Source organism: Lepidochelys kempii, chromosome 3 (genome assembly GCF_965140265.1).
Source record: "Lepidochelys kempii isolate rLepKem1 chromosome 3, rLepKem1.hap2, whole genome shotgun sequence".
Classification (NCBI taxonomy): Eukaryota; Metazoa; Chordata; order Testudines; family Cheloniidae; genus Lepidochelys; species Lepidochelys kempii.
Window position 1 is genome coordinate 205,833,563 of NC_133258.1, and position 23,598 is coordinate 205,857,160.

The 23,598-nt window shown below is 43.9% G+C and overlaps 1 protein-coding gene and 1 long non-coding RNA gene across 3 annotated transcripts in view; both read left to right on the forward strand.

The window, feature by feature from the left end:
* The window catches only part of LOC140909751 (uncharacterized), a 114,834-nt gene that overhangs the window by 55,927 nt on the left and 35,309 nt on the right, over positions 1 to 23,598 (forward strand). The gene's annotated exons all lie outside the window — the stretch shown is intronic.
* On the forward strand, positions 4,161 to 16,145 carry LOC140909750 (bifunctional protein GlmU-like). The gene is made up of 3 exons (XM_073339789.1): positions 4,161 to 4,259; positions 11,023 to 11,205; positions 14,875 to 16,145. Exons 1-3 carry the CDS (start codon positions 4,212 to 4,214, stop codon positions 15,124 to 15,126), a joined length of 483 nt encoding a protein of 160 aa, XP_073195890.1. The 5' UTR covers positions 4,161 to 4,211; the 3' UTR covers positions 15,127 to 16,145.

The window sequence follows — 23,598 nt, forward strand, 5'->3', positions numbered from 1 at the left end:
GGGAAAGGGTTTTCTCTCTTCCTGGGAGCACTCACAAACAGGGGCAGGGAGGTGTTCTCCCCAACACAGGACAGATTTGGGGGGAGCGGCATAGTATGGTGATGAGCATGGTATAAGACCCTATGTAGAAAGAATAACGTTCTCTTTGGACGACAGGTTTGCTCCCTATTCTGGAGCTGGACACAGCTGCTGGATGGGAATCCTTTCCCACAAGACTATATGTAGTTGTGGGATGGGTTCAGAAATGACCAGTGCCGGCTGAGAGCTGGGGGGACAGAGTTAGGACAGCCGGCTTCAGCAGTGTTACTGAGCATGCTCAGTACAATCCAAGCAGCAAATGTGGAGATGGGGGGCTCCCTGGCACAGGTAGCCATCCTGAGTCCTTACCCAGGGTTTTGGATGGGATTATACTTAGAATCATAGAATAGAATATCAGGGTTAGAAGGGACCTCAGGAGGTCATCTAGTCCAACCCCCTGCTCAAAGCAGGACCAATCCCCAATTTTTGCCCCAGATCCCTAAATGGCCCCCTCAAGCATTGAACTCACAACCCTGGGTTTAGCAGGCCAATGCTCAAACCACTGAGCTATCCCTCCCCACAGCGGCTAGCCCACGCCATCACCTGCACTGTTGCAGCGACACTTCTATTTTTAATGCCCTAGCTCAGTCAATGCTAGCATCTATACATCTACCGGGGCTGGAAATTACATCGCAGGCTGCAGTGTCAACATATCCTATGGCACAGTGCAAACTCTCTTGCTGTTTGCCTCAGCTGCCCCGAGAATCTACAGGAGCAGCCTCATAAAAAATCTTCATGGGACCACGTGTTAAAGTGTGCAAGGGCATGGCCAGTTGGACCCCCTGCCCAAGTCCCCCTGGTTAGCAGCTGTGGAGGCTACTACAATCCATTGGGGAGCAGTGTCAGGCTCTGTCCTCTCAGACTTCTGGGCGTTACCCGTGTGGTATCATTCTCTGTTTGTATTACGGTAGCACTTACAGGCCCCAACTGAGATCCGGGTCCCATTGTGCTAGGTGCTGTGTATACACAAAGTAAATGAGAGTCTGTCAGCTCTTGGGAGACAATCTAAATAGGAATGAAAAGAAGTGATTTGGCATAACTCATAGAACAGCACATGGCAGTGCTAGGAATAGAATGGAGGTCTCCCGATTCCTTCTCCAGCACCCTACCCACTGCACCATACTACCTCCTCATCCGTTTATTTGAACTTTACACAAGAATAGAACGTCAGTGCATAGTCAGGATTTGCCTATGTAAATTTGCTTAAATAGCCTCTGTATAATAGATGCTTCCAGTTGCTGGATAGCTGCATAAAACATAGGCAGAACATTATCTAAATATGATGTCAAACATGTATTAATAATATGCATGAGTAAAACTGAAGACATCATTTACGATTTTGTTCAGAATCCCTTCAAAATGAGTTAGCACCAGGATGTGATCCATGGATTATGTGTTAGTCCCACGGAAAGCCAGCCACAATTGATGGTTTAATAAACTGGTTGTATGCAATACTAACAACTAAGCCATGAGGGAATTAACGTATTTACAAACCCTAATTAGTAGTTTGTTACTGTGATACCAAATTTAAACAAATCTGTAGCATCACTGACCATCTGGGTTAGAAATCTCCATTTTGCATTTAATTAGAAAATAGTTGCGACAGCAAACTGGTCTTATTAGTTAGCTAATGATCCGCTATACACTAATTGAAATGAAGAATTCTATCCTGCAGGTTTGTGAAATGTTTTATATGTGAGAGTGAACAATCAAAAGACATGCTGTCCTTTGGGGCTTAGGAAAGTACAACAATTGATTAAATAAAATAAAAAAGATATTTTATTAAATAAAATGCGAATGACATAACTTTAAAAGTGTGTGACACCAATCTGGCAATTAGCGAGAGAGTGAGGGTTCATCCATTTCTGTTCCAGTTTTTAACTTTTACTTAAAACTACTTTGAGCCTATGCAAAGTAGAAACCAGGAAAGCTACACTATGTGAATGCAATTTCAATTTGAAGTTTCTGGCCCTTGTCAACCTGAAAACCCCAGGCTCAACTGGGAGCTGTGTATTTAGCTCATGCTTTGCTGTGGCTCAGGGAAGGGGAGGCAAAGTTGGCCCTAAGCCACCTTCATGCTTCCTTCCACCTTAGGTCCGACTGCATGACTCAGAGCTGTTCCAAGGCTGTTCTAAATTGCGCTGGCTGGAGAAGGAGCTGGCCAATGAGCAGGAGGATTGTGGTCTACTATCATTCAAATGTCACTGCCCCAGGGTGCACTGCTCAGAGGATTCAGGAGCATTGTTCACTGCTACACATAAATACTACGGAAGCCTTGATCGAAGTTTGAATAGTGCCTCTCTCTAAGACCTCGTCTACACTGGCAAGTTTCTGCACAGTAAAGTAGCTTTCTGTGCTGTAACTCCGGAGGGGAACACACTCCCAAGACACTTAGTACGCAGACCCTGTGCAGTTGCAGCGCTGTAAAAGAACCATCCTGACAAGAGGCGCACAGCGTTCTGCACTGGGGGTACAGTGCCATGGTGCCAGTGTAGACACCCTGGTGGATTACAGCGCTGCGACTGGCCTCCGGGAGGTGTCCCACGATGCCTGTTCTCGCCTCTTTGGTCATCGGTTTGAACTCTACCGCCCTGCCCTCAGGTGACCAACCGTGGGCCCCATCCTGTACATTCCTTGGGAATGTTGAAAGTCCCCTTCCTGTTTGCTCGGTGACGCATGCAGTGGTCTCAGCGCGTCTTTCCAGGTGACCAGGCCTGCTCCACGCACCAGGCGATCCCCCGCTTGGAGCAGTGCCGAGCTGCTGGACCTCATCGGCATTTGGGGAGAGGAGGCTGCCCAGTCCCAGCTGCGCTCCAGCCGTAGGAATTATGATACCTATGGACAGATTTCATGATGCATGACAGAAAGGGGCCATGACCAGGACACACTGCAGGGCAGGGTCACGGTGAAGGAGCTGCAGAATGCCTACCACAAGGGGCGGGAGGCAAACCCACGAGCTGACGGTTTTACAAAGAGCTGTATGCGATACTCGGTGGTGACCCAACCTCCACTGCAAAGGCCACTGTGGATACTTCAGTGGCTCACATGCCAATCAAGAGTGGACCAAGCCAGGAGAAGGAAATCTTGGACAAGGATGGGGACCCAGAGGCAGAGGACGACTTGGAGTCAGAGATGCAGCCAGGAACTCTTTTCTATCCCGGAGGAGGCTAGCCAGGCACAGCTGTCTGAGCTTGGCAAAGCACAAACAGGAGAGGAGGCCCCTGGTAAGTGGATTTGATTTTGGGAATTGCTGAAGTGAGTTGCTGGGGGCAGGAAGGTTGCAGAAAGTGGGCTTGTGTCTGTGTGATGTGCGTACCACCACATGCCTAGTCTGAGTGGCGGAACAGGCTGTTGATTGACTCCCTCACTTCATGGGAATCTGCCTCAGAGATCTCCAGGAAACTCTCATGGAGATACTGGGCAATCCACTGCTGCAGGTTCTTTGGCAGAGCTGCTTTGTTTCTTGCCCCATTAACAGTAACTTTCCTGCACCACTTTGCCATCACGGGGTGGGGGACGGGGGCTGACCATCGCTGCATGCAGACAAGCCACATAGGGGCCAGGGCGGAAGCCACAGGCTTGGAGAGGACCCTCCCTTGATTCCCTGCTCACCCTCAGCAGCGAGATATCTTCCATAATGAACACAGCCTGTGGAAAGTGTCGGGACAGAAACGATTATCAGCCCCCCACTACAGTGCTGGCTCTCCCCAAGAGTCACCTGCCCAGTGTACAGCAGGGTCTGGGAACACTGATTTACCCTGCCCCTGCGACTACTCATTTGGGGGTCTTGTGGCTCATGTGTGCTTCCCTGGGGTCAGCCAGTTAGCGACAGGTGTGAGAGTACTGGCTGTGTCTTAAACCCCAGAATCAGTGTTCTGTGTGTTGCAAACAATACTGCTTCTGTGAAATGTTGCATTTTGGCTTCACAGAGATGACCTTGGGAGCCCAGCCTCCCTTTTTGATATCGCTGGCTGAATGACTGCGCAGAATTAGAAAGCGGCCACGAAAAGCTAAGGAGGACTTTCTGCATGACGTTATGATGCACTCTGCAGCCGAAAAAACAGGAATTGAAGGAGTGGCGGGACAGTGAGAAGAGGGACCAAAAGGAGAAAGCGGCGTGCCAGAACAAAGCCATGGAGCAGCTCTTTAACGTTATGGAGCACCCAGTGGACACGCTCCAGGTGATACTAACACTGCAAACTAAGCAGCTCCATGCCTGCTCCCCTGCAGCCGCTGTCGCAAAACTCTTTCCCATGCGCCCCCCAGACACCGCCAACACACTTTTATCAACCTCCTGGCTCCAGTCTGTACCCACAGCATTCCACTCATCCCCTGTCACAGTCCAGCACTGCAGACCCCCAGTACCCACTGCACTCAATACCCATCTCTCTTCAGTTTAGTCCTGTACTCTAAAGGAGAAGTTTGGATATGCTCCCTGGACATACACAAATCTTTAACCGTCCTGGGACCCCACTGCCTCCTGGGACCTTCCCTTCTGCATCCCCCTCAGTGCTGATGTGTTTTTTTGTTTGTCTCTCTCCTCCAGTTGTTTTTTTTAATAAAATAGTTGTGCTGGTTTGAAAGCAATCTTTATTCTATTAATTGAAAGCAAACAGAGCCCTGCAAAGCAACAATTATCTTAAACCTTCATATTGCATCGTCTGCACCAATCACAATCACCTCCTAGCATTACAAGCACTGCACTCCCGAGCATAGCAACAAATATTAGTGGCTTTCAGCTTCAAATTGCTGCCTCAAGGCATCCCTGATCCTTATGGCCCCATGCTGCACCCCTCTAATAGCCCTGGTCTCTGGTTGTTCAAATTCAGCCTCCAGGCCCTGAGCCTCAACAGTCCAGCCCTGAGTGAAGCTTTCACTCTTCCCTTCACAAATATTATGGAGCATACAGCATGTGGCTATAAGCATAGGAATATTGTCATTGGCCAGGTCCAGCTTCCCATATAGGCAGCGCCAGCGAGCCTTTAAATGGCTAAAAGCACACTCAGTCATTCTGCAGTCTTGTTCAACCTGTTGTTGAACTGCTCCTTGCTGCTGTTAGGGTGCCCCGTGTATGGCTTCGTAAGCCATGACATTAAGGGGTAGGCAGGGTCTCCCAGGATCACAATGGGCATTTTGACTTCCCCTACGGTGATCTTCTGGTCCAGGAAGAAAGTCTCTGTTTTCAGCTTCCTGAACAGGCCAGTGTTCCGAAAGATGCATGAGTCATACACCTTTCTGGACCAGCCTGCGTTAATGTCCGTGAAACACCCACGGTTATCCACAAGTGCCTGGAGAACCATTGAGAAATACCCCTTGCTATTAATGTACTTGGTGGCTAGGTGGTCTGGTGCCAGAATTGGAATATGCATGCCATCTATCGCCCCTCCGCAGTTAGGGAAGTCCATTTGTGCAAAGCCATCCACAATGTCACACATGTTGCCCAGAGTCACGGTCTTTCAGAGCAGGATGAGATTAATGGCCCTGCAGACTTCCATCAACACAAGTCCAACGGTCAGCTTTCCCACTCCAAACTGGTTAGTGACCGATCGGTAGCAGTCTGGAGTAGCCAGCTTCCACAGTGCAATTGCCACGCTCTTCTCCAGCATCAGGGCAGCTCTCATTCTCGTGTCCTTGCGCCGCAGGGCTGGGGCGAGCTCATCACACAGTCCCATGAATGTGGCTTTCCTCATCCAAAAGTTCTGCAGCCATTGGTCGTCATCCCAGACATGTGTGACAATGTGATCCCACCACTCAGTGCTTGTTTCCTGAGCCCAAAAACGGCGTTCCACTGTGGTCAGCACCTCCATGAATGCAATGAGCAATCTTGTGTTGTAGCTACTATGCATGGCGAGATCAACGTTGCACTCCTCTTGCCTTTGCAGTTTAAGGAATAACTCCACTGCCACTCGTGACGTGTTAGTCAGAGCGAGCAGCATATTGGTCAACAGTGCGGGATCCATTCCTGCGGACCAAAGAGGCAGAGCACACAGTGCACAAACCGTTGAAAGATGGTGCCAAATGTGGACGGAAGCACAGAGATTGCTGGGATGTGAAGCAGTGCATCATGGGGCATTGGGCCAGGACCCAGGATGCCCCGTGACCCCCTCCGCCTTCCCACAACTCTTAGTGGCAGAAGAGGAAGAGATGCTTAGTGGGATAGCTGCCCAGAGTGCACCGCTCCGAATACCGCTGCAAGTGTGAACACGTTATTGCGCAGGCAGCTGACAGTGTGAACACACAACAGCGGTTTCCCTTCAGCGCTCTCTGAGCAGTGCTGTAACGGCCAGCGCTGTAACTGTGCCAGGGTGGGCACACCCTAAGTTATATGGCCACTGCCCTGTGCTGATTGCCACTTTAAATGTTTGCTATTCTGCTTTTCTAAAGTCATAGACATATGAACACGTTGTAGGTATTAGGACAGGAATCACAGATTAGTTGTCATATTCCTAGTACATATTTAGAACATCCCTGGTTCTTAAATTGTTTCTATTTTTAATAGCTTTACAGTTTTGTCAGCATTGTTTGAAGATAAAACTATCTGCCTTAGGTAGCCTTTCCCACAAAATAAAAACCAGGAGTCACCTGATGAAATTAAGCAGCAGCAGCTTTAATACAAACAAGAGGAAGTACTTTTTCACACAGTGCACAATTAACCCGTGGAACTCATTGCCATTGGATGTAGTGATAGCCAAAAGTAGAACTGGGTTTAAAAAAAGAACTAGATAAGTTCATGGAAGATAGATCCATCAATGGTTATAAGCCAAGATGATTGGTGATGCAACCACAAGTTTAGGGCAATCCTAACCATCTGACCGCCAGACCTTGGGAGAGAAAGATGGAGTTAATCACTTCAGCTGCCCTGTTCTGTATACTCCCTGAAGGTCTGTACTGGCCACTGTCGGAGACAGGATACAGGGCTAGATCGACCATTGCTCTGACCCAGAAGGGCCATTCTTATGTTCTTAGGCTATGTCTACACTTGAAGAGGTTTTGCGCTGTCAGTTTCACCGGTGATAGGGAATGGGTGAAAGAAAAGCGCTGGTTTGTGTACTCACTCACTTCCATAGGCATCAGAGAGTGTTCACGTTTGCAGCATTTCCATCGTGGATGAGAGCAGCACACTGAGGGCAGCTATCCCACAGTGCAGCTCTCTCCAGTTTGACTATAGGTCTTGTGGGAAAGGCGGGGGTGAGCACAGGGTCCAAGTGGAGGATCATTTGCTCTGTGAAGCAGCCGTGGTCACTTGGCCAGATGAGCACTTGCAAACAAAACAAGAAAGGGAGTTTCAAAGTTCCTGGGGCTTTACAGCGGGAGGGGCGGACATCTGTTTACCTGGTGTCAGAACAGCAGAGCTGCTGACCAGAGTGGTCATCCTAGGCACTGTGGGATATCCTCTGGAGGTTAAAAGCTGTTTACACAGGAAGAACATGTCTCCACTTGCACATCACCGCAAAAGAATCACCGGTAAGAGCTGTATGCCTCTCGTAGAGGTGGTTTCTTCTGAGTTTCACCACAAAAAGTCATTGGCAAGTGTAGATACTCCTGCGGTTTTTGCGCAAAAAAGGGACTTTTTGTGCTTTAAGTGGCAAGTGTAGACATTTTACAGAGACAAGGTGGATGAGGTAATATCTTTTACTGGACCAACTTCTGTTGGTGAAAGGGACAAGGTTTCCAGCTACAGGGAGCTCTTCTCTGGGAAAGGTACTCAGTGTTGCAGATAAATACAAGGTGGGACAGATTGGTCTCTTTGAATATGTTAACTCCTTACGCTAAACATTCAAGGTGAAGTGGCCCGTTAACACCTCTGCAGTCATAGGACAAAAAACGGGGGATAGTAGGTTGCATTAATAACATGTTTTTAGGCCCCCATCAGCACAGTGTCTGAGCATCTCACAACCTTTAACATATTTACCCCCGTACAACACCCCTGTGAGTTAGGGAAGTGCTGTTATCCCCAATTTACGGATGGAGAACTGAGGAACAGAGAGACCCCATCAAAGGTCACCCAGGAAATCTGTGCTAGAGCAGGGACTTGATGCCAGGCCTACCAAGTCTCAAGGTAGGATTCTACCCATAGGACCACCCTTCTCAAGTAGAGGGGATGCAGAATTTCTGATCTTCTTTCTAGAAATGTTAATCCTTACCTGTAACGTGAAACGGGGGTGCTCCTCCCAATTATTTTAATACAGGGGACAAGTTTAGAAAAAAAATTCCAAATCTTATCGTTCATGAATATATGTAGATACAAACACATTGACTGTAAATTAATGTTTTTTTCAATTAAGATGGAACATAAACCATCATGATACAAATGGGGCTTGATCTGACACCTGATGAATGGCAACAAAAAGACTCTGACTGATTTATTGGTCATTGGCCCACCCCCATAGGCTGGGCAGGGACTCTCTTTAGTTTTGTGCTTTGTACAACACTGAGCCTATTGCTGGCATTTAACAACTAATCATAATGGGGAGGCAGACCTGTTTCCTTTTCTGCAGATGTACACAGATTCCCAGGGATTGTCTCAAGCTTGCGATCGAATGTTAGGTAGCTCTTTAAAAACACAGGCTGCAAGTCTTAGTTAATTTTCACTTTGTCCCTTTATAGTTCTCTGCAGGACTATAGATATCGGGGGGGGGGGGGCTGAGAAACTTTCCAGATTAAAGCAAAACATATAAACTGAAAATAACAAACAACCAAATTGTTGCTGTTTTAACATGACTTGATATTGAGAAACTCTTTATATATTATAACAGACAATGAAGTTTCTGTAGGGGCTCTAAATCACTTAATGTTGAAAGGAATCCCCAGATGACTTTATCAAGTCACTGTGTAAAATTGTTGGACATCTCCACCAGCTAATAAATTTGATTTGGGATTTGTTTTGCTGGCATTTGTTCAAACTCTCCGAGAACTATAGTTACTGTATTCGAATTCAAAATTGAAATGCCTGGTTTGCCATCCTCCGGGACCGAAAATAAAACTCAGGCATAGAATGTGAATGTTGGTTGGTTTTCTTTTTAAGTCGGTACATTATTATTTGAGGAGATATAGTGTAGGATAAAACCATTTATTTTGTTTCAAATATTTTATTGAGTAATAAAACTAGCTTACATTGTTGCCACATATGGGGATGTGTGCCTGTTACCATGGAAGGCAGGTAACTAAAGAAATCAGTACCCTAGTCCCACCATTTTTCACTTTATGATTCTGGCCTCCATGCTCCTTGTTCTTTATACCATGCAAAATACAACAGATGAAAAGACTAGATTGTGCTGTTAGATACAGCCCAGTGCAGACGCTGCGCTCTCTCTCTCAGAAGTAGCCCTGGGTGGCGCTGTGACTAGACACCAGGGGAGGTTGGGAAATGTGCTTTGTTCTTGTGAAAAACATAAATGAAAAGAAAAACAGTTTTGTTTCTGTCAAAAAACATTTCATAAAAAAAATCCAAACCCCAAACACTGAAAATTCTTTGAATTTCAGTGGCCAAAATGTGACAAATATTAAGTTTTTAGCTGATGTTTTTCTATCCCCCGCCAAAAAAGTTTAGTTTAAAAAAATGGAAATTTCTCATGGAATCTTTAACCATTTTTTAAAAGCTGTTTCAGATGAAACAGCTCTGCTAGCGACACCCTTCTGAGATGCAATTCTCTCCCCACTCATTCTTGCTCTGGGAGAGTAGCAGTTTGCTGCGGATCGATATCAGCACTGACCTATGCTCATGGCTGGCTCACCTGTGCTGGCCTGAGGCTCTGCCCCTCTCTGACCATCTGCTCTGGGGTGGAAGTGTGCAGCCGTGTAGTCCCGCTTACTCCTGTCTGATCGGATTGCCAGGTTCAGGTAGCCCACACGCGGGTTTAAACAGGGGGTGTCGCTGCTTTGTGCAGGCATCTGGCAAGGGACAATCTTGGCCTAAAACCAAAGGAATCTGGACTACATAACCAACATTTAGGGCCATTACTGAGATTTTCAAAGTCCACTGGTGGATTCAGCTGTGCAATGCTCATTCATTGCTGTGGCAGTTTGGTGGCTAAATCCCCTAGGTCAGCTTTGCCAAACTCAACCAATACCTCCAGGAATATGCAAGCTGATCATGATGCTGCCTCCCCAGACACTGTGCATTATTTGTCTGCCTAGCTGAGCCTTATGTAGGCAGTCCATTCCATTCCCACTGTGGTTCTGACTATAATCTCCTACGGCAGCTTCCTCCTCTCTAGCCTGCTGGACTCTCTCCATAACCCATTTCAGTCTGTCTGAAATGCAGCCACAAAAATCATCCATTTTGTTTCAAGACCAGGAGAGGCAAGTCTCCCTGGGGAAGCGGAGAGAGAAGCCATGCAGTGCCCGACTTTCCTGATGCTGCGCCATAACACTGGAAGCCACCTGTTATTTATCAGCAGCCCCAAGAACTGTGTGTGGATATTGCCCAGTGTGCAGAACCTTGAGGAGCTACTAGCAGCTCCAGAAACATGAGGCATCACTGGGTGCATCTCTGAAAGGAAGGTTGGTTTTATGGTGGAGACACTGGGCTGGCACTCAGGAGGTCTGGTTCAAGTCCTGGTTTTTCCATGGACTCACTCTGTTGCCTTGGCAAGTCACTTAATTTCTTTGTGCCTCAGTTTCCTGTCTGCAAAGTGGGGATGACAGTACTTCTTTTTCTCCCACCCTTTGACTATCTTGTCTATTTGGACTGTAAATTCTTAGGGACTATGTGTTTGGACCGTGCCTAGCACAAGGAGCCTTGAGGAGATACAATTAACACTTGCTTCAAAATGAGAGATAATATCACAGAAAGAGGGCTGCTCGAAGACCATGCAATAAAAATGGATTTACTAACATATTCTGATGTACTCTGCTGACCCACTGAAACTAGGCTATAAAGGATAGATTTATTAAGGAAGTCAAGTACGAGCTATTACCATTGTAAACTTCTCTTCTACACAGACTGGACCTAGTGCCTTTTCTGTTTATGCCCTCCGTTTGGGGCCTGGGGAAGACATTGTCACCTCTTTGTTAAAATTTGTAGAAGATAAGAAGCTAAAAGCTCCATTTGTCATGACTTGTGTGGGAAGCATCACCAAAGCAACGCTGAGACTGGCCAACGCCACTGCTTCGAATACTAATCAGGTACCTGACACATGTAGTGATGTCTTAGCAATGCATATGCATAAATTGATGTGTGCACAGAGCTTTCCTGGAGATGTATTCTGTTCCCGATTAACTCATGGTGAAGTTTAAGGGCCAGATGTTCAGCAGGTGTAAACTGGCATAGCTTCCTTCAAGTTGATGCAGCTGAGGATCAGGCCCTCAGTGCAGCACGGCAAGCAGATCTCTAAATCTGTTCTGTTCTATGTCTAGCCATAGCCCATAAACCATATTTTCTCAGTAAGTGTGTTATCTTTATTGCTGTGTGTTTAATTAAGCATTGAGGTAAATTAGATGGTACTAGTTCAATATTCAAGGATGTTTCTTAAACTATAAATAGACATTTCGATCATGTGTCTGGGTCCATTAACGGGCTTATGTGAACAATAAAATGTCTTCCTGTTAGTATTTATAGAAGGGGGAAGTGTCTCTGTGGCCAAGATTGCTGGGCTCTCCCTTCAGAGCTACGAGCCAAGTCCTGTCAGGCCACGGAACAGAGGTACTGGCCAGAAACCCTGCGACCAGCAGTGGCTGCATGGGATGGGTTCTTTCTGTGCCACGTCTGGCTCCCCAAAGTTAAAGGAAATGCCCTCTGCAACAGGACCCACTGGCTGGCTTCCTGAGATGGGGCCTTAGGCAATGTACATTTTTTTCACTTCTGGTCTGACCCAAAGTCCATTCACTTTGGTCACTTGAGGTATGTCCGAACTGCAATTAAAAACCCACAGCTGGCCTGAGTCAGCATGGGCTGGAGCCTGCGTTGTGGGAGCCCACAATGGGGGAGGGTCCCTGAGCGCAGGCTCCAGCCCTAGCCTGAATATCTACACTGCAATTAAACAGCCCCTTAGCCTAAACCCTGCTAGCCCAAGTCAGCTGGCCTGGGCCAGCCGCCGGTTTTTAACTGTGGTGTAGACAGACCTTTGCAGAGCTGGGAGTAGAACCCAAAGTCTTTATATTGTTGTTCATAATAAAAATAACAATAATTGATCATTAAAAATGCTACTTTTTCTATATTTAAAAAAAACCATAAATGCCCTGCTGTTTATTGTATGGAGGAGAGATCAGTGAGTGGGAGTTTGTTTGTTTTTAAATCAGTGAGAGCTTACCCTTGAATCTAACATATTTGCTCCAGGACTATGTCGCCATGGGAGTTTTATGCTACATGGAACCAAGGAAAAATCAATGTAAAAATTGGGGATTATACAACAATTGTGCATTATTTCTAAGCCAGGTCTGAGTCATGTGGGCTTCTCCTTTGTTAATAAATCTACTGGAAGAGACAAATGTACAAGCCTACTTAAAAGGGGCTAGTGATTTTGAGTGTCTGGGTATTTGAGGGGCCCCACTTGGTGCCCACTAATGGGGCTTGATTTTCAGAAAGCGCTGGGCACCTGTCCTTTAAAAATCAGAGCCCTTTGAGGTGAGTCTCAGGCAGAGCACTCCAAAGCAGCAGCGCCCAAAATCATTAGTCAGTTTCTAAAATGTGAGTGGTGTGTGCACGTGGGTGTATGCATGCCTGTGCATGTGTGTATATAATGTCCATGCAGTGGCAACAAACTATTCCAAGACCCTGAGTTTCCCGTAAGTGCAAATTTGTTGAACAGCATCTTTCCCATGTTGCTGAAAAGTTCCTTTGTTGGCAATATAAACAGAGACTATATGTGAATAATGATTAAAAACTTGGTGTTTGAACAAGCTGGGAATGCTCTTTTGTTTCCATCTAAGTTACAGTTGCAACAGAAGCTGTTTACAAGAACACTAAAGATCGCTCGGTTGGTATTTTAATGGTAGTTCTCTGCATTTCCATTCAGGAGACCCAGTATAATTCCCACTCTTTGGCTCTCCTGTCCATGAATGACAGGCGCTTCTGGGGCAGGGAATGCATCTTTTGTCCTTCAACTGTGATTCCTTTTGACAATGAAAGAGTGATATTGATGTTTTCCAAAGGTTTCCCATCCACCCCCCTCAAAGACGAATGACAGCTGCAAGAAAAAGTCTGGAAGGCAAAAGGGTTTAATGTCCTAGAAAATTCAGGGTTCTGTGGAGCATGCAGAAGATTTTCAAAGGGGTACCTCACCGATTACTCACCTGTCACTTTCCATCCCCCAAAGCACCCAGAAATGACAAACCAGTGGCAGAGAGGCGACTACACCTCTGAGGAAGAATGGACTTGTTAAGATGCGGAGCTGCAGCCTGGGCACTCTCTTTCCTGTGTGATCTTAAATAAGTTAGAACCACTCTGGCCTTTGGGTTCCTTGAGTGTCAAATGGGAGTCTCAGGGCTTCCCCACCTCCCCGTGTTGCTGGGAGGCTTCCAGTAGTTCAGTGATGTCTGGGAGGCACTTTGAATTCTTTGTATCAAAGGCATTTTGTGATGGCAAATTGTCATGCATACCTGGAATTATGCCAGGTCTAGGCCTGAGTAATCCAAAGAGTCCAAGTACTTGTCAAGCTGGCAGGTCAAAGGAAAACAAGATATTATGGTGCTTTCCCATGTCGCTCCACGTCTGGCAGCTGAATTCCAACATTCTAGTGATTCCCCCCCCCCCAATGTTGAGTGCTTCCACAAAAAGAATTCTAACGCTCTATGCTACTCTCTGGCGTTGCCGCTCCACACATTCCCCCACTCATTCAGCTTCCCCAGGGGTGACTTACCTGACTGCTAGGGGAGCTGAAACATGAAGACCTGTATTTCCTAAGCAAAGCCAACAGCTGTGCCTGCTAAATTGCTTACACATCTGTTGCACTCTCAGACCCCTATATCTGTATACCACACTGCCTATTTGCATGCATGGTTACTCACCTATTGTATCCCCACTATGATCATCTGACCCAAAGCAACTCTCAGTACTCTTTTTCAGGTGGTTATTTCAAATGGTTTGAATATATACCAGTAGAGCTTCTGTTAGGTATACTGACCCGCCTTTCCAAAAGTGACTAGTAAACTGAGGTGTCTCCATTTTGGGATGTCCACTTTGGGGTCTCTGAAAGGGGCCTGATTCTTCTTAAGATTCTAGAATGAATGTAAAAAGAACAGGAGGACTTGTGGCACTAGAGACTAACAAATTTATTTGAGCATAAGCTTTCGTGAGCTACAGCTCACTTCATCGGATGCATGCAGTGGGAAATACAGTAGGGCGATTGTATATACACAGAGAACATGAAACAATGGGTGTTACCATACACACTGTAGCGAGAGTGATCAGGAAAGGTGAGCAGGAAAGAAAAAAAACCTTTTGTAGTGATAATCAAGGTGGGCCATTTCCAGCAGTTGACAAGAACGTGTGAGGAACAGTAGGGGGGGAAATAAACATGGGGAAATAGTTTTACTTTGTGTAATGACACATCCACTCCCAGTCTTTATTCAAGCCTAATTTAATGGTGTCCAGTTTGCAAATTAATTCCAATTCAGCAGTCTCTCCTTGGAGTCTGTAGCTCACGGAAGCTTACGCTCAAATAAATGGGTTAGTCTCTAAGGTGCCACAAGTCCTCCTTTTCTTTTTGCGGATACAGACTAACACGGCTGCTACTCTGAAACCTAGAATGAATGTGTGTCAGCCTATTGAGATGTCCTTGATACCAGAATGTGAATAAAGCAATGTACACCATGTTGGCAACTGACGTCCAGTTCTGCTGTTTTAATTGTTGTTAGATTATTCATCTAAATGAGAGGTTTGAAATCGTCTCCTTGGTGGGAACCCTGAACAAAGCACCTCATCTCCACATCTGCCTGTCTGATAAGGATGGGAAGACTGTCGGAGGGCATGTTATAAGTGACTTGGAAGTCTTCACTACAGCTGAGATAGTGATCGGCGAATGCACAGGCCTGCAGTTCACCCGGGAGATGGATGATCGCACAGGTTTTCCAGAACTTGTCATTAGTTCTTGCTCTGAAAAGGCTTAGTAATTTCTGCCCTGTAAATTATGTGCCATGCCTCAAAAAAAGTGGATTAAATAAATGGGGTTGGAGCATGCCTTCCTTTCTCTTAGCTTTTAGCTTATTGATTCAGACATATTTTCACGCAGAGAATAATCAATTCTTCAGTGGGTGGACAGAATAAAATAATTTCAGGCAAACTCTTCAAATGACTTGTCATTAATTTGCCTTTTGCCAGCACTTGTTCACTCCAAACAAGATGTGTTTAGCTTCCTCCAAGTATTAACTGAGTTGTGCCCTGGGGATTTTCTGGGACTGATTGGCCAGGAAGGAGGGGGGCGGTGGGGGCTGGCGAGGGCTAATGAATGCACTATGTTTGCTCATCTTTACAGAGTCACTTATTACCACTAATTGGGAGGGACAGTTCAAACAAGCACAGAGGAGCAGTTGTCACATGAGCGTGACATGGTTTTAAAGAGGCAGTCAGGGACGATTGCACTGCCTGGTCCTGGCCCCTGAACTCTGCAGCATCCTGGCTGGCAGCCTAGCATATCTCCTCCTCAAAGTGGAGCCTTTGTCAGGGAGTGCTATTAGAAGTCAGCAGTCTTAAGAAATCTGGGCAAGACAAGTCATTTCAGGGAGCTATAGACAGACATGCAGCTGTCTGGGACACTTAGAAAGTCAACAGCTGACGGAAGGGGTGGACTTCTGGCTTGGCTCAAATGGATTTAAAGATGTGATCTGAATTAATTTGTGGTGCATAGTTTGGGTTTGTTTTCTTAAAGAGTTCCTTTGATTTAAGAATACTTGGTGGTAGTAGGAGTCTAATATTAATACCAGACATGCTTTGTACATTGTTTCACAATGGCATGACGGTACCTGTTGATTGTTTCCTATCTGCTGTACTTAGCAGAATGCAGAAATGTTAATTTCTGACTCTGTTCGGATGGAATGGCACCCCCTTCAAACTCAGCTAATATTTCCAAGTTATTTTTGCTTTAAAGTGTTTCCCTTCCAAGTAAATACTCTTTTATTCACTGTGACATTCCCTGATTAAAACTATTTGAATTATTCTGTTTGTATCAGGATGTGTCTTTCACATATAAATTTACCTTCAGCTTCAGCATCAATATGTTTTGCTGGTTTTTGTGGGGGAATCTTTTATTGAAAGAATTAACCAGGGGTAAATATATTGGAAATATTAACACAATTTTGTTTACCTGCTACATTTTTGGTTCAGGATAAGTTGTCCAATGGGGAATTGTAATAGGTTGGAAGTAATGGGTGGCATGTGATGTTATATGGGTGTGTGGAAGTGCGTGAGAGAACAAACTTTATGGAACAGGGATATATAATGAAGACTTGTTACATTAGGTTGTAAATCCGAAAGCTGAGTGTAGTCCAATGGGACTATAGTAAGGGCCAGATTCTGATTTACACTTAGGCCCCCTCTACACGTCATTGGCAATTAATATATTATTATTATCAATCATGATAATAATATTGTGTCCAAAGTCCCTCCAGTTGGGATTGGGGCTGCACAGTGTAGGGTGCTGTACAAACATCCCCTTTAAGGTCTATTTACATTGCCAGTGTGGTGTAAAAGGCACTCTGTGTAAATGAGAATCAGACCCCAAGTGTTTGCACAATCGGGCCCTTAACGCAATAAAATTAATCCTTGATGACCAAGCGGTCGGGCTGAGCTTTGAATTCTTGTTTTATTAATTCTTCCAAAGAACTGACCAGTGTAAAACTAGACGGTAATGGAGTTTATTGATGTGAGGCCAAATTCCATCACCCTTTGTCCATTCTGAGTAGTGCCTGCCTCTGAAAATAGCTCCCCTGGTGTCAGTAAGGTTCCTCTTGGAGTCAGGAGCACGAGTGAGGGTGGCAGAATTGGTCATTTGACTTTTATCAGCTCACACATGTCCATTTCTGGGGGTGTAAAATGGGAGGCCTGACTCCAGGGACAGTTGCAGGTGCTCAGAACCTCTCAGGATCAGGCCCTCAGGACCCCGGTACCAAGTCAGCCAAATTGTTTCATCTGAAGTATATGTGTAAGTGCTCTGGTAAAGGAGGGTGGTTTGTTGAACGGGAGTCCAAATCCTGCTCGCCTGTTCGCTCGATGAGTCCCTATTGAAGTCAATTAACTGTTCTCCCAGGCCTCACAGAGAGCTGGTTTGGGGTGAGAATGAGTAGGGCTGAGAGGACCACACATCTCACTCCCCCTTAACCCTATGCCCTACAGAGGTAGTATAATCCTCAGGAAATACAATACAGCCCACACTGTAGGTATAGGGGCACCCCGATCGGCATCCTGGAGATTATGTCTTTAGGGATAATCCTTGGTAGCATGAGTCCTTTTGCCAGAGAGTCTGGACACCATGGATCCATGGCTGAGGTGATGGCTTTGAATGGTTATTGATTCCCTGGGGGTCACCATGGATCTCAGGGGATCTGCAGGTTTGGGGGAGTTGGTCCCATGGCCTCTTCTGTCACCTAGCAGAAAAATGTGAGGAAATCATGCAGTGATTTCCTCCCCCTTCAGTTCCTGGGGTGGGTTTTCCAATAGGAGGGGAGTGAGCCAGACCACTGGATTCCATTAGTCCTTGTTTGCTACCTGACTTTGAATTGTAGATTCCAGTTAGGGTCCAGCTTTCAGCCAGCGTTTCCAATCTTATATTCTAGTCTGATTTTTTCTTTTTTTTTAAAGGAAAAGTGGAAATGACAGGCTGGGTTTTTGTTTAAATAGTTATTCCTGTTCCCTTGGCAAAAAGTGCTACCTTTTCTGTTTCATTGCGGGAATACAGAGATTATGTGCATCTGCAGCCGGGCTGAAAGTACGTTCTCAAGATGCGTTCTACACACATTGTTACAGAAGACGATAAAGCTAAGGAAACCATCTTAATCTGAGAAGTTAGACTAAGCGGCGAACGCACCAGAAAAAATTGTTTGTGTGTGATTTGAATTCTAATTGACCATAAAGATACTTTCAAAAATTATATTGTCAGGGGACTTAATAAGAAATTAGAACATTTATCTGAGCATGGAGAAAAGAAAATGAATTTGTTTTGCACTCTCGTCTGTTTTAGATTTCTTGTGTCATAATAGAATGAATTTGTTGTTCATTGATACCTTAAGATACATAGGGTGTTGTGTTTTTTGAAGGATGAAAACAATGTGCCCTTCACTTTTGCATGAATGAATGAATTCATTTATTTTTCTTAACATCCGGAAGTCATTTATTTTGCCCTGAGACATCTGCAGGGTCTGTTTACGTATGATGGTTGCAGGATATTTGGCAAGGATAGAAAAACCATGGGCTGTAATTGTTCTTGGTAAAGCCTAGCATTGTGGTGGGCTGTGGGTAAATACTGGAATAATAAGTATATGCTGATCAATTAGGAAGCTTAAATGAACTTATTTAAGAAATATTTAAAATGTTTAATTTAAGCAAAATAAAGGGGACATACCTCAGGTAATTTTGCTGATCATTTGCCCTTACATGGGCAATGATATTTACAGGCAGCCACAATTTATTTCTGCCTTCATTTCCCCAACAATATTTTAAACTATTTTAATTGTCCTTTTAAGGCCATGAATGACTCAGAAGTTTTAGTAAATAGCCATCACAATTAATTGAATGTTCCGGTCGGTGTCATGTGTTGTTTTCTGTCATAGTTTAGCATTAATTAATGGATATCTCTTTATTTAAGAAAGAATGAAATTACCAGCTACTGAAGGCAAAATCCTGGTCCATTGCAGCCAATGGCAAAGCTCCCATTGATTTTAATGGGGCCCAGGTTTCCATCTGAGGGTTTAAACATTAATATTGAAAATACTCAAAAGTAGAAAAACAGTTTTTAAAAGGGTTTTCCTTTCCTTATTTTTGTGCATTATTGTACACTGTATTCCTTATGGTTTAATACCCACAAACTTTTTCTACTGTTAGTTTTTCATTTCATAACAATTTCTAGATTTTTATATTTAGAAGAGGCATTTTTTCTATTAGTTTTATTTTTATACCTTAATTTTTTTTTAATTTCTCCATATCTGTGGAAAGCACCTCTCCTGTAGCTTTAAAATGCTGGTATTAAAAATGTATTAATGTAAGGGAAAATCCTAGATATATTTAACTTGCCTTCTTTAAAACTAAGACCATATTCAGCAAAATATTTCAGCATGTGCTTAACTTTAAGTGCATACCTAAGACCATCCTTATTTAGCAACGCATCTCAGTAGCTGCTTAAGTCGCATTGAATCAGTGTTAAAGTTAAGTGTACATTTAAGTGTTTTGATGAACTGGGACCTTAGTCATCCCTACCAAAAAGATTGCAAACCACTCATCATCTATCAAAAATGCCCTTCTCATGTCATTCTCCAGTCCCCAAATCCCAAGAAAATAAAAGATCCTTGAGATACTGTTTTTCTTTGGACGGATAAATACACATCTTTTATCTTAAGTTTTTCTCTCTTTCCAGTATGCATCGTGGACCATGTCACTCGAATTGTAAATTCTCCAAAGAGACAATAACTTGCTTTGGAACGGCAGTGTCATCATCTAAAGTGTGCAGTTGTGTTTTGGTGTCAACAATAAAGATGTTCTTTTCTCTGCATCCACCTCCTATTCTCTTCTGCATAGGAGCTCACAAGGGTGTCGAAGGACCACATTCTTCCAGGGATGTAGGCTCCTACATTTAATTGGTTTCCATGGCAGTTAGAAGCCGTAATACCTTTCAGGATCTGGGCCTAGGTGCCACTTTGCGAAGGAGGAGTCCCCTGGAAACCAAATCCTTTGCTTCTGCTGTTCTGGGCTCCGATCCTACAAGCTGATCTATGTGGAAAGACTCCTGCAACCTGCACAAAACCTCACCTATCTCAGGTTTGGGGACTGGGCCATTTTGAATCCAGAGTTCATCTTTAAACCTCCCTCTCTTACTTAGCGATGCCTTATTGCTACCCTCCTGCTGGAGAGCCTCCAGTGGGGTTTACCAGGCAGCAGCAAAGACGTTAGAGATGGAAGACACCCATTCGAGCATCAGATCCATCCCTTCTGTAAGTGCAGAACACGGGGTTCGCACAGGTGTTAAGCAACTTCAACTCCCATTGAATCAGGTGGACACTCAGCCCTTCCCAGGAGGTACTAAGGCCCAGACCCTCAAAGGTATTTAGGCTCCTAAGTCCCAATGGGATCTTGGCCTCAGCACTTTGAAGAAGGGACCTGCAGTCCCTTCATTCCTTCCGCAGACTTCTGCAAAGCAACTTTCATGCTGGTGCCAACATCCTTCCTTACCTACCCCGGGAAGTGTAACAATGATAGCTAGCAAAAAGAAAAGGAGGACTTGTGGCACCTTAGAGACTAACCAATTTATTTGAGCATAAGCTTTCGTGAGCTACAGCTCACTTCATCGGATGCATCTGATGAAGTGAGCTGTAGCTCACGAAAGCTTATGCTCAAATAAATTGGTTAGTCTCTAAGGTGCCACAAGTACTCCTTTTCTTTTTGCGAATACAGACTAACACGGCTGTTACTCTGAAACCAATGATAGATAGATAGAAACACCAGCATTCAGAACACTAAGGGCCAGATTCTGATCCCCTCACTCCTGGGAAAAGCATCTTCCTCCATAAGTAGTCCCAACAGTCTGCAGGAGGAAGAGTGGCAGGATCTGCCTCCGAATAAAAGCAATTCCCTCCCACCCCCTGAACACTTACTTCTTTGCATCCTGATTTCATGTCGTTTATATTTTCTTTCACAGTCTCCCCTCCCCCACAGCTCCTCCGGTGGCACTTAGAGTGCAAAGCCTTGGCAAGTAGCTTTCCCCCAACCTTCTGCTCTGCACACAGCCTAACAGAGAGCGATACAGCCTGCTTGCTACCTCCCCTTGAGATCAAGTACTCTGTATGCCTCCACTTTATCCGGCCGGAGTATATTTAAAATAATCTAGTGGTTTTAGACAGGGGCAATGTAGGATTCTCTTTGGCTTGGTTAACTGGTGTTCCCTACCAATGGTGTAGCATTCGATTTAATTGTAGGTGTGTATAAAGTACACTGTGAATGTAATGCAAAGTTTATGACGGCATCTCTGAAGTAGATGTCCATGGATTCGATTGTTGCTTTTATCATCCGGCAAATACCAGGGTATAAATAGGATGGCACTTAGTTGGTGTGATAATCAGGAATAATCTGATTTTTAATATAACGTCTCCATGAAAAGGTTTTGGAAATAATATATCAAATTAATGGTTTACAAGAATGGTTTTAAACATTTGAAGGGGGAGAGAAAAAACCAAACAGCTTACCTACAGACCTTTTCTGTACCATGAATAAATTCGCTCTTGGCCTAAAACTGAAGCCTAAAATTGGTTTTGATTTTTCTTTAAAATTCAAATGTCTGATGTTCTTAAATTGAACAAATGCTATTTTTAAAAAATATATCAGGCTCCAACATCTGCAGATTATGATTTGCATTTTGAAATTGGCTGCTTGAATTGAACAGGGATGAATACTGTCAGTCTTCTTTTATTCACTCAGTTTATTTAATGAAATGCTAGAGGTCAACCCTTTGTCCTTAAATTAGTTACTATAGAAATCTTTTTGTACTTTTCTGCTTGTTATGATGTCTTCTAAGCAGAAGAAAAGGTTGCCATTAATTATGTCTTTGTTGAATATGGATATCTATTCATAGTTAGTTAAACAGTTTCAAACAAAATTAGCATTGAGCAACTCTTAGGCCGGCTTTAGGTTGGTTATCAAGAATTTTTTGCTAAGAGAATGCTCTTCTGCAAGTGTGCATTATCTAATATATTCAGCTTTCAGTAGCTAATTTTTTTTCCAGATGAAGATGGGCTTAATTGAGGTTGTGCTTTTAAGTTTGTAGAGCTCTTCAGCATCCCATACAAAAGCATCTAGAGGCTTTTCATTTGTCTTGAGTATGTTTTAGATGTAGAAATATTATTTACTTTAAACTCCAAATCAAAAGGCGCACAGTAACTGTTTTAAATACAACATTATTCTCTGCTGAAATATATATAAATTCAAAGCAGGCATTTTTTTTCATTATCGCTTAATAATTTATTTGAAACAGCCACTATTAACAAATTCTAGGATAACACTGGAACAGCAGTTGAGCAACTAGTCTCAAACAGGCATTTAATAATGTAATTTGTTGTGAGCTCCTCAAAATTAGAGGACATATATTAAAATTAAGATATAGCTACAGTTCATATCTAACTCTCAGCTAAGTGCCATTTTGAATAGGACTTTAAAGATTAATCTTCCATAGTTTTTAGAAAGGTCTAAATATAATGATAAAGTTCAATTCTTTAATGAAACCAGCACGTTGTGTATTAATCTGTAGTGATTTTTATTTTTTGGATTCCAGCCAATAGTACAACGCATAATAGTTTTCAGCAAGTAATAGGAAATCCAAGTTCAGTGGCAAATCTAAAAATACTGCTTGGTTAGAAACTTAGGATCAGGCTTTTGGACAGTGAATAGGGTATCCGTGCATGAGAGTTTGCTTAATACATTTCTGAGGACCAACGTAACATTGGTCATGGTTGTCTGGCCTTAAAGTCAGATAGTAAAGTGCTTGGCATTAAAGAAAGAAAAAAAAAAGAGCTAGCAGGAAAATTAGAGGTTAATTAGGAAAAGCCATAAGAAAAAATAATTGTGGTAGCTGAGGATTAATCCTAATTGCAAATCAAATGAACATAATGATCACTCACAAAAATAAAATGTATATTTCAGAAAAGCTTTCTCTCCCTATTTTCCCCCCTGTAGCTTGTCTTCAGTATACCATAGCTGCCTTTCCACCAACACTATAGATGCTTAGAGAGGAAACCGTAACCTTGTAATGCTTTTAGGTATAATGTACATATTTTTCATTTTAAAAACTAGCTCGCAATGACATTGTAAAGTAGAGATCCCAAGTCACTCTTATTATCACAGTGTCTCCTTGAGCTGAACCTCTGAGAAATGTGAAGGGGAGACTCTTTGGAATGAACAAATCCTTTAGCTGCCTATAGTTATTTATTAAAATAGACTGGAGAGATAAAGAATGGGGATGGGGAACAGAGGGAGGGGAATATCTATCTAATCTATCTATCTATCTATCCCCAGATAGAAAAGATTGAGACCATCAGAACACAAGGATCTGTTAGGTATACATTTAAGGAAAAATACTAACATCCTGACCATTGTATTTAGCATTTGGATAGTTCGAGTGAAAATGCTTGTTACGAAGGTGGGGTGAATGCGTTTGCATATTTGTGCAAAAGAGTTAAAATAGGAAATAAGAGAGAAATATAGGTGGGACAAAATGTCCTCACTGAGGGCAAAGAAAGACGGTGAAATGGAAAACATACTACTTTGTTTTCTGCGGGCGGGTAAGGGAAAGTCGTTGCAGTCATTTCATTTAATGGACTGTATTCATTGTTGCAGACTTGTCTAATTCTATTACTCAGCCAAAATAATCCCGGTGTTAGCATTATGCT